Source organism: Periplaneta americana, chromosome 4 (genome assembly GCF_040183065.1).
Source record: "Periplaneta americana isolate PAMFEO1 chromosome 4, P.americana_PAMFEO1_priV1, whole genome shotgun sequence".
Classification (NCBI taxonomy): Eukaryota; Metazoa; Arthropoda; class Insecta; order Blattodea; family Blattidae; genus Periplaneta; species Periplaneta americana.
This window is the reverse complement of record NC_091120.1, coordinates 118515108-118529685: the sequence shown is the minus strand read 5'-3', so window position 1 is coordinate 118529685 and position 14578 is coordinate 118515108. Positions and strand designations below refer to the sequence as shown.

Genomic DNA, 14578 nt, shown 5'->3' with positions numbered 1-14578 from the left:
TGGTTAAAGGGTTTGGGCTACCACTGTCCCTATTATTACACAAAATATATTTTAAAATCCCTATAATAAAATTCCTTAAATATTTATGTGAATTCCAGACATCTTGATTGGGACGAAAATACGTTGATGACTTCGTCCTTGAAATTACAGTTGGGCCACTTGCAAAGTTTCTGTAGAAATGACTTTTCAATGGATATTAGTGCCAAGCCGGATAAATGTTCTTGTGTATGAGTTGATCTACAGTAGGATTTTATTCTCTTCAACGCAGAAAATGTTCTTTCTACCGATGCTGACGTAGCTGGTATTGTCACAATTAATGTTGCCAATTTAAGGACTTCAGGAATAACTTGGTTCAGCTGGTTTTCATATATGGCAGATAATATTTCATGGATAGGTTTGTTCGAAAAATCAAAGACTTCTGCTGAATATATTACACTTAATTCATTTTTCAAAAGTACTTGATCAAAGTGACTGTTATAAGACTGAAGTTTTCTCTATAAGCAGAAAATTTTTGAGATTCTAGAAGATGTGTGAACTGAAGCTTTCCATAATCAGAAAATCTGTCAGTAATTTCCATGTGCATACGATCTAGTATGCTGTAGTACAGCTGCCTGTATTTCAATTCATCATCTCCTTTTCTTCGCTTTAATGGTGGTTCCATTGTATTGGCTGAAGAACTTTCATTTTCCATATTACTCCATATGGACGGAAACCCACTACGTCTGAACTCGGATATAGTAATTTTTTTTAACGTTGATACCTCTTGCAAGTAGTATGCTATGTCTAGACTTTTTGTCTGAAGAATATTGTAGAGCACATCTGTATGTGCGAACACTCTAGCATAGACTTCAAGAAGAAATATATTCTGAAACTGTGTGAAAAAATTCAAATATCCTTGAGCCTGCACATTTACAGCATCATCCCAGTTTTCTTCAGAGTCATTACAAATGATATTTTTAAAGAAAGCAGTCCGTTTTTCTCTGTATTCCTTTACTGTATTTACAAGCCGAGATGTAAAATTCAATCTAGTTGGTGCTATTTTGGGAGTTTCTTGTTCATAAATTCCTCGAGTTTTCTGATCTTTTAGGAGATGATGAGAAAAATGCAGCTAAACCTGACAGTGTTTTGAAAAAAATGCGGCATTCTGGAATGGATGAAGTAGTTTGTTGCAAAACTAAATTGAGAACATGGCTGTAACAATGGACAAATAGTGCTTGAGGATACTTTTCTTGAACTTTTGTTTTTAAGCTATTAATATTTCCCGCCATAACTGAAGCACCATCGTATGTCTGTGCAATTAACTTATTGCCGACATTGTATTCTGCTATAACACCTTCCACATGCTGAAACAAAGCAGCAGCAGTTTTGTCCGAACTGACATTTGTGAATCCTATAAACCGTTCTTGAACATTGGCAGTACTGTCGACATATCTTAAAACAGTGGACAATTGACTCTGATTAGAGCAGTAACTTGTTTCATCAACAACAATGGCCACAAAAGGTTTTATGTTCTTTATCATAACCCCACTTATAGCAAATATTAAGTCATTCTGAATTGCGAGAGAAGTACCACGAAATACTGTTGAACTCTCAAGATGATTGGCCAGTAAATGGTCAAATTCACTTAAGGAACTTAAATATTGAATATAATTTCCTATATTGTCTGATTCCACACTCTCGTTATGACCCCGAAAAGCCAATTCTTGTTTTCCTAGAAAGCAGACTGCATTAATAAGATGCAGTAAAATCTCCCGATTTTTTTTTTTCACAAGAGCATTGTGTTGGTTGATGTGTAGAGCTTTTCGCTTATCTAGCTGTAAATCAATTCTTGTCTTCCCAAAGTTTGCAAAGTTCATGCTACTACAAATATGAGCTTTTGATTTGTTGTATTCTAGGACTGCCGTTCGAAGGGAGTTCATATTAGAAAACCCCTCTTTTGACCACATATTAGTTTTGCGGCTAAATAACAAACATGGCCAGCAAAATAGTTTAGACAGTTTAGAACTACCACACAACCAATTCCACTTACCATATGATGTTGAAGTGAAATGGCGTGTGTACTCTCGCTGTTTTTCTTTTACGTCCATGGACAAATGTAACTCAGGAGTTGGTCTTTCCATTTTCACAATTTCAACTTCCTCGTTGTTATGTACGACGGTTAAAAGGCACTTTTAATAAACCTTCTATTACACAGTCATTTTCAACACAAACCTCTCCAGAAACTTGTTCTGCCATATTTTTCACAATATCACTTAATTGGGAAATTAAAAACTTAATAATTCACAATTAATATAACTCTTAGACACTCGAACAAATCACAGATTTAAAATAATGCACTGCAAGAACACAATCACATTCAATTGCTAGCGTACTAAGCGTATTGCTGCTTCGCGCCTGCGAAGAAACCGATCATGAGAGCGGCAACTCGCCCGCCTACAGTGCACGATGGAAACAGGAGGGAGCGGGGGGGGGACGGGCAGTTGTGCGAAGGACAGCGTGAGAGAAACGGTCACAGGCTACCTCACGTAGCAAGCAGTTTCTCCAGCGATGCCGCCTTGACAACTTGTTTCTTTTCGAGAGCAGAGAGCGCATATAAATCTAACAATTACTTTAATTTTAATTACTATGGTAAAACTAATAATACAAAATTATTACATTATGTTATATTATAAACTTTTTCTCTTGTAATTTCCTTGGGCTACCGCCGGTAGCCCTGCTAGTCCGCAAAATACGCCCATGCCGGGAATGGCAACTAGAACGAGAAGGAAAAGCCGAGAAACGAGAACAGGAATACTAATATTCACAACTGAACGGAAAGCTGAAGCATCTGTGTTATTGTATTGTTTCAAGATGGACGACGACGAATTAGTCACATATTTTGTACTTATTTTTATGTGTGTTTTAGTCTCTCAGAGCACTAAAAGAAGGGAAATATTACTCCCTATAATAAATGTCTTACACAAATTTAATACGTATAAAAGTGGACAATGAGAACTTCATTGTACTTCATTTCTTAATAAGGTTACTAGGCCTGTCTAAAATGTATCCGACCTTAAATTTTCCCGCGCAAAGTAGTGATTCTAAGGCGGCACCACTGTGCACGGTGGAAGGAGGAACCATAATGCGCATGCTTGAATTTTTTCACCGCATTCGCTTGTGCCAGTCACTGGCTGATGGTCGCCAAGTAAGGTGCTGTTCTAAGTGTTTGTCGGATTTAGTTTTCTCGCAAGATGACTGAACGAATTGAGCAAAGATACTGCATCAAATTTTGTCAAAAGCTTGGTGATTTTCAAAGTCAAACAATTAGTAAGATTCAGCAGGTGTTTGGGGAAGATACGATGGGTGTAACACAAATTAAGGAGTGGTTCAACCGATTCAAAGATGGCCGCACATCAGCGGAGAGTGAGCAGCATTGTGGCAGGCCCCAAACTGCTCGGAGTGCAGCTGTTGTTGAGAGGGTGCGAAATTTGGTGATGGCAGATCGTCGTTTGACTGTGCGGGAGATTGCCGAAGAGGTTGGAGTGAGTGAAGAGTCTGCACATGCAATTTTGCGTGATGATTTGAACATGAACCGAGTGGCTGCGAAATTCGTGCCCAAGTTGTTGTCCCCGGAACAAAAAGACCTCCATCGTGACGTTGCACAGGACCTTCTGGACACCGCCAACACTGATCCTGGGTTTCTGTACACCGTGATAACTGGAGATGAGTCATGGGTGTACGGGTACGACCCAGAAACAAAAAGACAGTCGTCGCAATGGAAGCATCCCAAGTCTCCAAGGCCGAAGAAAGTGCGGCAGGTGCAAAGCAAAATCAAGGTGATGCTGACTGTTTTCTTTGATGTCCGTGGAATTGTGCATCACGAATACGCACCGGAAGGACAAACGGTGACAAAGGAGTACTATCACTATGTTCTCCGGCGACTCCGTGATGCAGTTCGGCGCAAAAGACCAGACATGTGGACGGCGAACAATTGGCACTTGCATCACAACAACGCCCCCGCACATTCATCCCAATTGATCCACACTTTCTTGGCCAAACATGGAATTACAACCGTTCGCCAACCTCCCTACTCTCCAGACCTGGCTCCTTGCGACTTTGGTTGTTTCCAAAATTGAAGACACCACTGAAAGGATCCCGTTTTGAGAGTAGAGAAGAGATAATGCGGAACGCGACGACGGAACTGAACACCATTCCAAAAGAAGACTTCCAGAGGTGTTTCCGGCAGTGGAAGGATCGGTGGGCTAAGTGTGTGCAAGCACAAGGGGCCTACTTTGAAGGGGATTAGGGTCCCAACCCCGTCAGGTATTTGAAATATTTTTTCTGGCTAAAGGTCGGATACTTTTTAGACGAGCCTCGTATGTGCTACTATCTAGTCGACATCATGATTTTCGTTACATTGTATTCCTTATTTTCAGATGGTGGGTTCGACCAATGAACCAACAAAGAAATGAGCGTGGAGCATTTGTGAACATGTTCAAATATATAAAGGTTTTATAAATATACAAGAAGGGAACCCCAGCATTTCGAAAAAATATTATCATTAGTGAAACACAAGCTACTCAAAGGGAGTAGGCGAGAATGTTTGAGCCCAGAATTTCGATTGGCGATGACTCTGAAGTATGTGGCTCATAGTGGTTCATTTTTAAATCTGAATTGGGAATTCAGGGTTGGGCATTCTACCATTTCGAAAGTGATCGCTGAAACCTGTGATGTGTTATGGGATGTACTTTATGCTTTATATTTTTCATTTCCCACCAAAGAAGAGTGGTATAATATAAGCGAACATTTCCTAGAGAGGTGGGACTTTCCCAATACTCTAGGTGCCATTGATGGAAAACCTGTCCAAATCCAGTGCCCTTTAAGATCCGGTAGTATATATTACAATTATTAGCACACTTTCAGTTTAATATTAATGGCATGTTGCGATGCAGACCATAAGTTTATCTGGGCTGACATTGGAGCATTGGCTGAAAGCGATGGTGGTGTATTTAGAAGAAGTAAAATTGGAAAAAAATTGGAGAATGGATCTGCAGAACTACCCGAACCTCACACTCTACCAGGCAGTAATATTTGAATGCCATATTTCTTTGTAGCAGATGAGGCTTTTCCTCTAAAGCAATATATTATGCGACCTTATCCTGGTAAATATTTAGGAGAGAAAAAAAAAATTTAATTTTAGACTGTATAGGCCTAGGAGAAATATCGAAAACAGTTTCGGTATACTCGCAAGCAGATGGAGAGTTTACAGACAACCATTGTTATGTTCAGTGAAGACTGCAGAATTAATAATTAAAGCCACATTATGTTTACATAACTATTTGAGAACAGAAGCTTGCAGCCAGCACCCATCTCAAAATTTGGGAGACTGGAGAGAAATCACAAGAAATGACACAAATTTCAGATCAGTTGGTCGAATGGGATCTAATATTGCTATTCAGGCAATTTATAAATTACGGGATAATTTAGCGGATTATTTGGTTTCAGATGCTGAAGCAATATCCTACCAACATAGATATGTAAACAATGGGAGATAGAAGTATGTCAATGTTACTTTATATCAATTGCATTATGGAAAGTATTTAATGAACACAGAATATTTATTTATAAGTATCCAATAAAATATTACAGAAAACTGTTATTTTTTAAAATTTGTGAATACTTTCATACCAACATCTAATATAACTTGTCTCAGTTTATGGAACATATTTTTCTAACAGGTCCAACACCTCCTTCTTAAATTTAAATTTATCTTTGTGTTGGATCATTTTCATGTCTTCAAGTACAGATTTCATGAAATTGAGGTCACTTGGTACTGAAGATTCCCTCGTTGCCACAAAAGACGTAAAGGAATCAACAACTGTAGAGAGGGTACTGTGCAGGTTGGCTCTCTTAGGGCGAAATTCCTCTTGCAAACTTCCACGTAAGAAACTATCCTGCATGGGAGCTGGTGATTCTGTACTCGTACTGGCATCATCGGAAAGGTGTATTACTTCTGATGTAGCCTCAACACTTGTACTCAGGGTGGCATCTACTGAGCTTACAGTTGAAGTCATTCTAAGCAAACAACAATGTCATAAGTTACAGACACATTATCAGTAAAATATACATAAGATTATAAAAATTTCAGTGAATTTCTTGAGCACAAAAATAATGTAATCCAACTTGTGTTGGGCAAATTTTAATAGAATTATCAGTTAACAATGAAAATTAATTAATTGTAATTTGAGTGGCATTTAATAATTTAGATTTTCAATTGTAATAAATTGTAAACTGTTTAACAGACACTTAAAACAGATTGTTAATTGTTCATTGTAATTTATAATGAATTCAGCAATTAATAATAAATAGAAACCAGATTGTATATTAGGAAAACATTTTAAAACTAAAATCAGAATCAACACATGTTTAAGCCAACTTATCTTTTCAGATAGTAATAAAAGTATTATCTGCTTCAAATTAGAATTTCCCTATAGATCGTAAAGATACTGTCAATAATATTTCCAACATTGTTTAGATCATATAGGCTTCAATGCAGCTCAGAAGTCAGAAATCTAAAAATGTGGAGAAATAGCATTCTTTTTTATTTCTTTTGTGCATTGAACATTTTTTTCTCCTTTATTGTGATTATCTTTTAAGTATCTTGATATTTTTAAATTACAGTCCTTCCTTGTTGTTGTTGTGAATTTGGTTACATCCTCTCTGATCTATCAAATCTGTCTGGAAATGAACAAATGCCAGAATCGGAAATACCTCCTAAAGTGAAAGATGTAGATTATAGATGTTACTACAGGCTATGTCCGTACACTCAAAATCAAATCAATAACTAACACTTGAAATTAATGACATTACTTACTGACGGTTCACTCTGTATGTATGAGTGTACATTTATAGACACACACACACACAATCTATTACAAACTATAGTTATATACAGAATGAACCGTAAGTAATGTCATTAATTTCAAGGGGTTATTTTTTTTTAGATATTTCAAAGTTTAATACATTTTTGCTCCATTTTTAGCTTCCTTTTGGAGAAAAAAATTATTTTATATGAATCATTTCATAGCATATTTTGTAAAAGCTACTGAATTAATTCCCAATATGCTCAGCCAATTTAAGAGAGCAGTGTATTATGGTCATAAATGACTGAAATAATTTTGCCTTTGTCCTCTGAATGTGCAGAAATTTGATCCGAACAAATGTATGTTTTCATTCTGCAAAGTAATTTTAATACGCAGTGCAGTGTGAGAACGTTGTTAAGGTTATTACTGCCTGCAGAGAGGCAAATATATGTTGTTGTAGGCCAGGTACCCTGAACAGCTGGCGTGTTCGAGACGACAGTTGAGAAAACGAAAAATGTAAACATATCACATACGATTGATTTTAAAGACGTCTCGGGAAATTTGATTTGTTGTATAAGTTCACCGGTTAGCACTTTAAAATGAAAGTGGGAGGGAACTATAATTTCTAATTGCCGGAAGAAAATGTTTGCATAGAACAAATGGAGTATTTTTTTAAGTAAGTTGATTTGTGTAACGTAAAAATAAGCTTTTTGTATTGCCTGTGTTCACTGATAGTATAATTAAAATTAAATTGAAAGAGTTTACAAATTATTATTATTTTTACTTTATTTTCGTTTAACATAAAATAGCATAATATCGTATTTTTATCTTTGCCAGTAGAGTTTTAAATGTTTTAAAATCTAGTTTTTATAATGAGAACTAAGCATCATTATTGTTTTAGTTCTTTAGCTTATTCAATTGAAATGGGAGTGTAGAAATATTTCTTATAACGTTTTAAATTTATTTTGAAATAAGTGTATCTTATTGACTATGTTCTCTGAATATTTCGTTAAAATTAGGTTGTAGAATTTATTATCAATTTTCAAGATTTTGTTTAACATGATGTGAGCAGTGTTCATTCTCCGTTCTCTAATACAGTAGGTATATCGTCATCTGTATTTTTTATGAGTTAAAAACAAGGTACGTGATAGTGATCTTCAACTTCAGAACAAGCCAGGTGAAGGGGTTGTTCAGAGCAACAGAGACTTATGTGCACTCCCCACTGATTACACAGCGTTGCACAATCTCGTAAAATCATGAACCATGTATTTTGAAATGCACATTTTCTGGAAAACTATTCAAAACACAGCAAAATGGTATTTGACTTTTTTGTTGCTCTTTACTAAAGAAATCATCCACTAGAATTAATGACATTACTTACGGTCCACAAACTATAGTACATAGGAAATTAACAATGCCATAAGAAATGCATGTATAAAAAATTTTAAGTGGAATTTAATGTAGCTGGCCATGTGTAATAAATTAGGCCTTGTAGAAAAGAAGATTATCTACATGATCCTTTGATAACATAAGTTTTAGGTTAGGTTTTATTGATCGTGCAAAAAATATTCATACTTACTTCCTCTTCCTAATGTAAGGTGCCAACCACAACATAGAATTATAAAGGGAGAAATTATTTTTTTTCTGTTGAGCCCCAGAACTAGAAGGGGGGATAGCTGTAGAATCCCTCAAGGCTCTCACAAATCTGTCCCTGAGGTTGTCCCACTTCTTAACAGTTTCGGCTAAAAATAATGCAATATATTAATATTTTTTCGCCTTTCTGAAAGTAAAATACATAACTAGAATTAATTTATCATCAAATTAACATTAAACGTTGAGTGTATGCATTTTATATGAACATAGATAATAAATAATATAAACATATAAAATGAAATGAAAGGAAATGTACAGTTACACAAAATCAGAAGAAAAATGTTGCTATATTGCCAACTTACCATCACTATTCAGGATCTCTGCGATTGTTGACCAAGCGTTTTCTTTCATTCTTACATTTTTGTATTAAACATTTGTCTTGTCGTACAAGAATTCTTTGTCTTGCAATTAGCAATTCTTCAAACTCCGTAGCTGCCATGATAATTTCGACCAACAATCGACAACCGAAATTGAATAAATGACTGATTTGACATGCGCAGAAGAATCCCGGGAATGGAAATGTTAAAACTTAGTGAAGTTTTGTTTCTCATTCCAGGGCCTACCATTCCCAGAAATCAATTGTGTATCCATACATTAAAAAATAAAGCTTCCAAGATTTTTCTCAATTCCGTTCTCGTTCTAGTTGTCATTCCCGGGCAATTGTCAAGCCACCTTAAGGCCAGGAATACACGGACTCACTGCTGCAGTAATGCGGCATTACATGCAATGCGCGGAGTAAATTGTGCACTCTCGAACAACAGGTGCGCACGATACGAACCATCTGAGCAGTGCGCAAGACTCGAACACCTTTCTAGTTCCGTTCTATCTCGCACAATGCACGAACATGGAAAACGAGGAAGCTTTGGTAACTGCTATTTGCGCTTTGGTAGTAATAGGATACATTCTCAACAGAAAGAAATGTAGGCCTATGGAGCTGTACAAGCGACTAGGGAGTAATCTGTTAAGTGCTAAGTGCTACAAACTTTCAAGACATCAGCGGCCAGGACTACTTGGATGATATCCACCAATTCTGAAAAATTATTGATGAAAACTGGATCAAACTTTAAAAAAATCAGCCACCAACATGCAAGAACCAATCTCAAGTCAAGATAGGACAGTATTTATTGTACTAAACTCAATTTATCCTTTGAAGAATGTTATTCTGTAATTAACAAAGCATGTAAAACACTATTTTTGGTTGATTGTATATGTCAATATTCCAGGTTCGCACTGACTTTACGATTCTTGGTTACAGGAGATTCGTTTACAAGCCTTCAATACCTTTTGCGAATTTCAAAACAGGCTATCGGAGAAATAATCCCAGAAGTTCACCCAGAAATTGTCAGTGCATTAAAGGAAAATATCTAGATTAATTAAATCATAGTACTAACATAATGTGTTTCTTTAATGGGGATATTTTAATTGCAATACAAACAATGAAACATTGAGAGAATTGCTGTTAAAACATTCGAAATATCACACGGAGAAAAATCAATAATATTTCGAAGTCGCATTGTGATAAAGAAACACGTATAATAAAACTACAAACATTTTCTTTTTCGAGTAATCAAAATTTGATTGCCAAGTGTACAGTCAAAACGAGAATTTTAAATCAGCAAAAGAAAATTATTTTAAAATAAAATATAGGAATGCAAAATATATACAACAAATACTACAAAATTTGTTATTCAGATCATTAAAAATAATCATAAGAAAAAGACAGACGATATTAAACGTACTGGTTTTGATTATCGGAGTAGCCTATGTGATGAACATTCTGGGGACGGAGTTTTGGCTGGAAAATGTTCAAGAGAGCCAAGAGAGTTTGATTCAAATCAGGAAGTGACAGGGTGTAGTGTAGTAAGAATGGGATTGAAGATTTTGTCATTGAAAGGTCAGCTTGAGAAGACTCTTGAGTCGGAGGACGTTGTGGTGGTTCGGGAGCTGAACCATAGGAAGTTGAGGGAGTAATTGGTTGAGTAGGTTGTCTAGGATAACCCATTTGGGAAGAAGAAATCAAATGTAGATGCAGATGAATGAAAATGTTCTTATCCATAGTAAGTTGGCATTTCAAAGAAGTTTCGTTTTGTTTTCACCTGAATGTCATAAATAGCTTGCTGAATCCCTTTCCTATTAGTCGCACGATAAGCTATCATTTTCGATGAAAGGAAAACACAAAATGATTTGACTTCACATTGTTCAATAGTGATCTTCAACCTCCCAAAAGCCATCGGCGTGGTTCAGGCTGTAGCGCGTTTGCCTGATGATCCGGAATTGCGCTCAAGCATGGGTTCGAGTCTCACTTGGGCTGTTTACCTGATTGTGTTTTCCGATTTTTCCTCAATGGTAAGACGAATGTCAGGTAATCTATGGCGAATCCTCGGCCTCATCTCGTCAATTGCCAACTCGCTATCACAAATTCCATCCACGATAAATAACCTAGTAGTTGATAGGGAGTCGTAAAAATAACCAATTAAAAAAATTAATGTCCCAGCAGCGGCTTGCATAATTCCAACGGCGGTTGGCAGTAGTTCTGTACTATCATCCTGCTTTTCGCTTGCTTTGGAGCCCTGTCTCATCTTGCATGTTAACTGGCAGGTTCCGTTATTATAATAGTCAATATCACCAGGATTCCACAAGACTGGACATAATTTCTGAGGTCCAGTCTACTTCAGACCACTCCATGTTTGAGGTGTGCGTGCTTCAGGAGACAAACGGCAACGAACCCGTCCACACTGCGGCAATGAATCCCTTTGTGTTCACGAGAAAAACCGACAGGGAACAGATCGCTGCGCGGCATTTAGGGTGTGCGCGTTCTTGCAGCAGCGTGTGCTTGAAATCGCGTACAAACGAGCGAACGAAGCCTCGAATTCTGTTCGACCCTTGTTGCATTACTGCCGCAGCGCGCCTGTGTATTCCCGGCCTAATGGCATGCCCAGGATGTGATATGAAATTAATGGATTTCGCAGCTGTACTGCAAAATACAGTAGAATAGAAAGATTATCTGGTTTCACACGGTATTTTCCGGCAATCAGTAGCGTGTCCAACATGTGGCGACATCAAACATTTGATAATAGCCAGAAACAGATGTTATTACAGGTGCAACAAACACCATGGAAACGTACCGAGATGTAATTTTGAACGTAGTGCTAGACAAGGTTCTTTTGTGGGTGGAAGCAAGTTATCCGTTGAGCAAATTCTGAAGTTCTGCGCTCTATAGTGCCTGCTACCTAATCCTAGGTACAGAGTATTGACCAAGGAAACCAGTATTTCGAAGAAAACGGCTACAGACTGGTCTAGCTTCTGTTGGGAGGTGTGCCTGGACTGGGTTTACAATAAGCGACAGACAGGAGGCCCCGGAAGTGTAGTCGAAATTGATGAGAGTAAATTTGGACGCCGAAAATACAACAGGGGCAGACACGTTGAGGGCCAATGGGTTTTTGGGGGAATAGAATGCGGAAATGCAGGTAACTTCTTCCTGGTTCCTGTACAGAACCCCAACGCTGAAACTTTGGTAGATATAATCAGGCAGTGAATTCTTCCTGGAACGACTGTAGTATCTGACTGCTGGAAGGCTTGCAAAAGTAAGGCTTCGTGCATCTTCGTGTTACCCATTCCATAGAGTTACTTAACACGGCCGCCAGTGGCGAGATTCACATCGAGACCTTAATGCTCCTAGTGGGACAAACCTTGCCCGTTCACACCCAGAACATCGAAAGGAAGTGGCTCTCCGTCAAGTACTCGATGCCTGTGTTCAGCCGAAGGAAGGAGCATTTCGAGGGATACTTTGCCGAGCACATATTCCCGTCTATTGTACGAGTTTTAAAAAAGGGCGGCACTCGTCTATCCACAACCATAAAACGTAAGTAGGCCTAATACTGTAAACCTAACCCAACTTAACCTCTCAAATAACACTGCACACCTAATCTAACCTAACCTTTGATAATACTACACACATAATCTAACCTAACATAACCTAACATTTGAGAATACTACACACATAATCTACCTAACATAACCTCATATAATACTATACACCTAATCTAATATAATGCTACATAGCTAATCTAACCTCTGAGAATAGTACACACCTAACCTAACCTGACCTGTCACAATACTACACAGGATAAACACAGGAACGCCATAGCGTAGCACTTTGTCAAATTACTCGGATAACGGAGAAAATTAAATGGAGCATCTCCAATGAAATCGATGGTAAAATGCTAATTTTCACACCAATTTTTATTTAACTTTTTGGTCCAGGGAAAATACTGGTAAAAAAGTGTTTTTGTGAAAGACTAGTATTTTCCCTGGACCAAAAATGCAGTATAAATGGAGCAAAATTAGTATTCTACGTGGACTATATTAAATTTGTGATAAAACGGAGATTTCATTTTCTACATTATCAGAGTGATTTTGCACAGTACACACGTAATGCAACTTACTATAACCTGCTACAATATACTACACACCTGTTGTAACATTCCTCACATTTAGCACAGCTGTTGTAACATTCCTCACATTTAGTTTCATTTCGTTTGCTGATATTGGCATCCCTGCTACACACATCGGGATTCATCTAGTGCAAGTGGAGAGTTACCTATTGAAAGTCAAGTAATGGAGATACTTGGGTGAATGACGCAAGTCAAGTGCAAGCCATTAGTTAAAATATTATTATTATTATTATTATTATTATTATTATTATTACTATTATTATTATTATTATTATTATTGCAGTACAGAGAATTGTGATTTTCCCTACTTTGGCAATATGTTGTTGTTGTTTTCTAATGTCAGGCGTTTGACAATAAAGTCATTTGACCTCTTGCACTCCAATATTTTTCAAAGACATTATCATGGCCAGCCACTGAAGCACAGATTTTGAGGTGTTCCGAATCCATTTCTTGGTTTGAGTTGCACAATGGGCAGTTAGGGGACTGATATATTCCAATTCTATGCAGGTGTTTGGCCAAACAATCATGGCCTGTTGCCAATCTAAATGCAGCTACAGACGATTTTCGTGGTAAATCGGGAATTAACTGTGGATTTTGATGCAGAGAGTTCCATTTTTTCCCTTGAGATTGTGTTATCAAATTTTGTTTGTTGAAGTCTAAGTATGTAGATTTAATAAATCTTTTCACAGAGTAATACGTAGATTTAGTAACAGGTCTGTAAGTAGCAGTGCTGCCCTTCTTTGCTAAAGCATCCGCATTCTCGTTTCACAGGATTCCACAATGGGATGGTATCCATTGGAATACAATTCTTTTATTGAGTGATATTAATTGAGAGAGCATTTTAGTTATTTCTGCTGTTTGAGATGAAAGTGTGTGTTTAGAGACTATTGGGTCATTCCATATCAAATCAACAAGGCACTCAACCTGACCGACTCAGATGTCTTTCAAATTTTGAGGGTTTGTTTTACCTGCCGCGCTAACTAAAACTGCCGAGTTTCATATGTCCTGTGCTTTTCGTTTTCTGCCAGTGGCGTTTCAAACATGAAGAAAAATCATATTTTTGTAAGCACGCCGCTTCAATTAAAATTATATATCTCAACGTCTCCAGATAAATTTACAAAAATTGGGTGATACATTCTTAATATGTGACAGTTTTTATTGCTTATATTGTTTTCTGCATGTATTCAATTACACTAAAAAAACATGGTGAAACAATTTTCATATATTCATATTTAAAAATGCAGGGGTTCTATTTTAATGAAAAAAATATATAGTACACCTCAATTAGTGATATAATGAACTGATAAGTTTCAACTTGGAATCATCATGGGTTACAAAGATAAAAATTATTATGTCACAGCAAGCGTAAGCTAACCGTATAAGTCGCGATAATTATGTCCCACACATTCGTTGTATTTAATTATATTTGATCATATTCTTGAATGGCACTATGTAATTTAACATGTAGTACATAATTCGAATTTTTTAAATTATTACCTGAAATAAATTATTGTCACATGGATTTTGTTAAACCTGAAGTTCTGTAAGAAATGCTTACCTTTCATTGCTGAGATGAAATAGCCTGATCATCTTTCCAGACAGGATGCTGCGTTGTTTCAGCTGCATTTT

The 14578-nt window shown here is 37.0% G+C and overlaps 2 protein-coding genes across 2 annotated transcripts in view; both read right to left on the bottom strand.

Annotated features, from left to right (window-relative positions):
• The window catches only part of RpS15 (ribosomal protein S15), a 79399-nt gene that overhangs the window by 43566 nt on the left and 21255 nt on the right, over positions 1-14578 (bottom strand). The gene's annotated exons all lie outside the window — the stretch shown is intronic.
• On the bottom strand, positions 5579-14269 carry LOC138698142 (uncharacterized). Its single transcript, XM_069823875.1, has 3 exons — positions 8798-14269; positions 8422-8584; positions 5579-6054 (listed from the first exon to the last, which is right to left on the bottom strand). The coding sequence occupies exons 1-3, from the start codon at positions 8844-8846 to the stop codon at positions 5694-5696; spliced, it is 573 nt and encodes a 190-aa protein (XP_069679976.1). The 5' UTR covers positions 8847-14269; the 3' UTR covers positions 5579-5693.

Excerpts from the sequence above, each read along its gene's own strand:
- LOC138698142 (XM_069823875.1), bottom strand. The coding sequence starts at position 8,846 with ATGAAAGAAAACGCTTGGTCAACAATCGCAGAGATCCTGAATAGTGAT. Across the intron at positions 8,585-8,797 it reads AGAGATCCTGAATAGTGATG|CCGAAACTGTTAAGAAGTGG; the intron begins GTAAGTTGGCAA and ends CATTATTTTTAG. Across the intron at positions 6,055-8,421 it reads CCTTACATTAGGAAGAGGAA|AATGACTTCAACTGTAAGCT; the intron begins GTAAGTATGAAT and ends TTGTTTGCTTAG.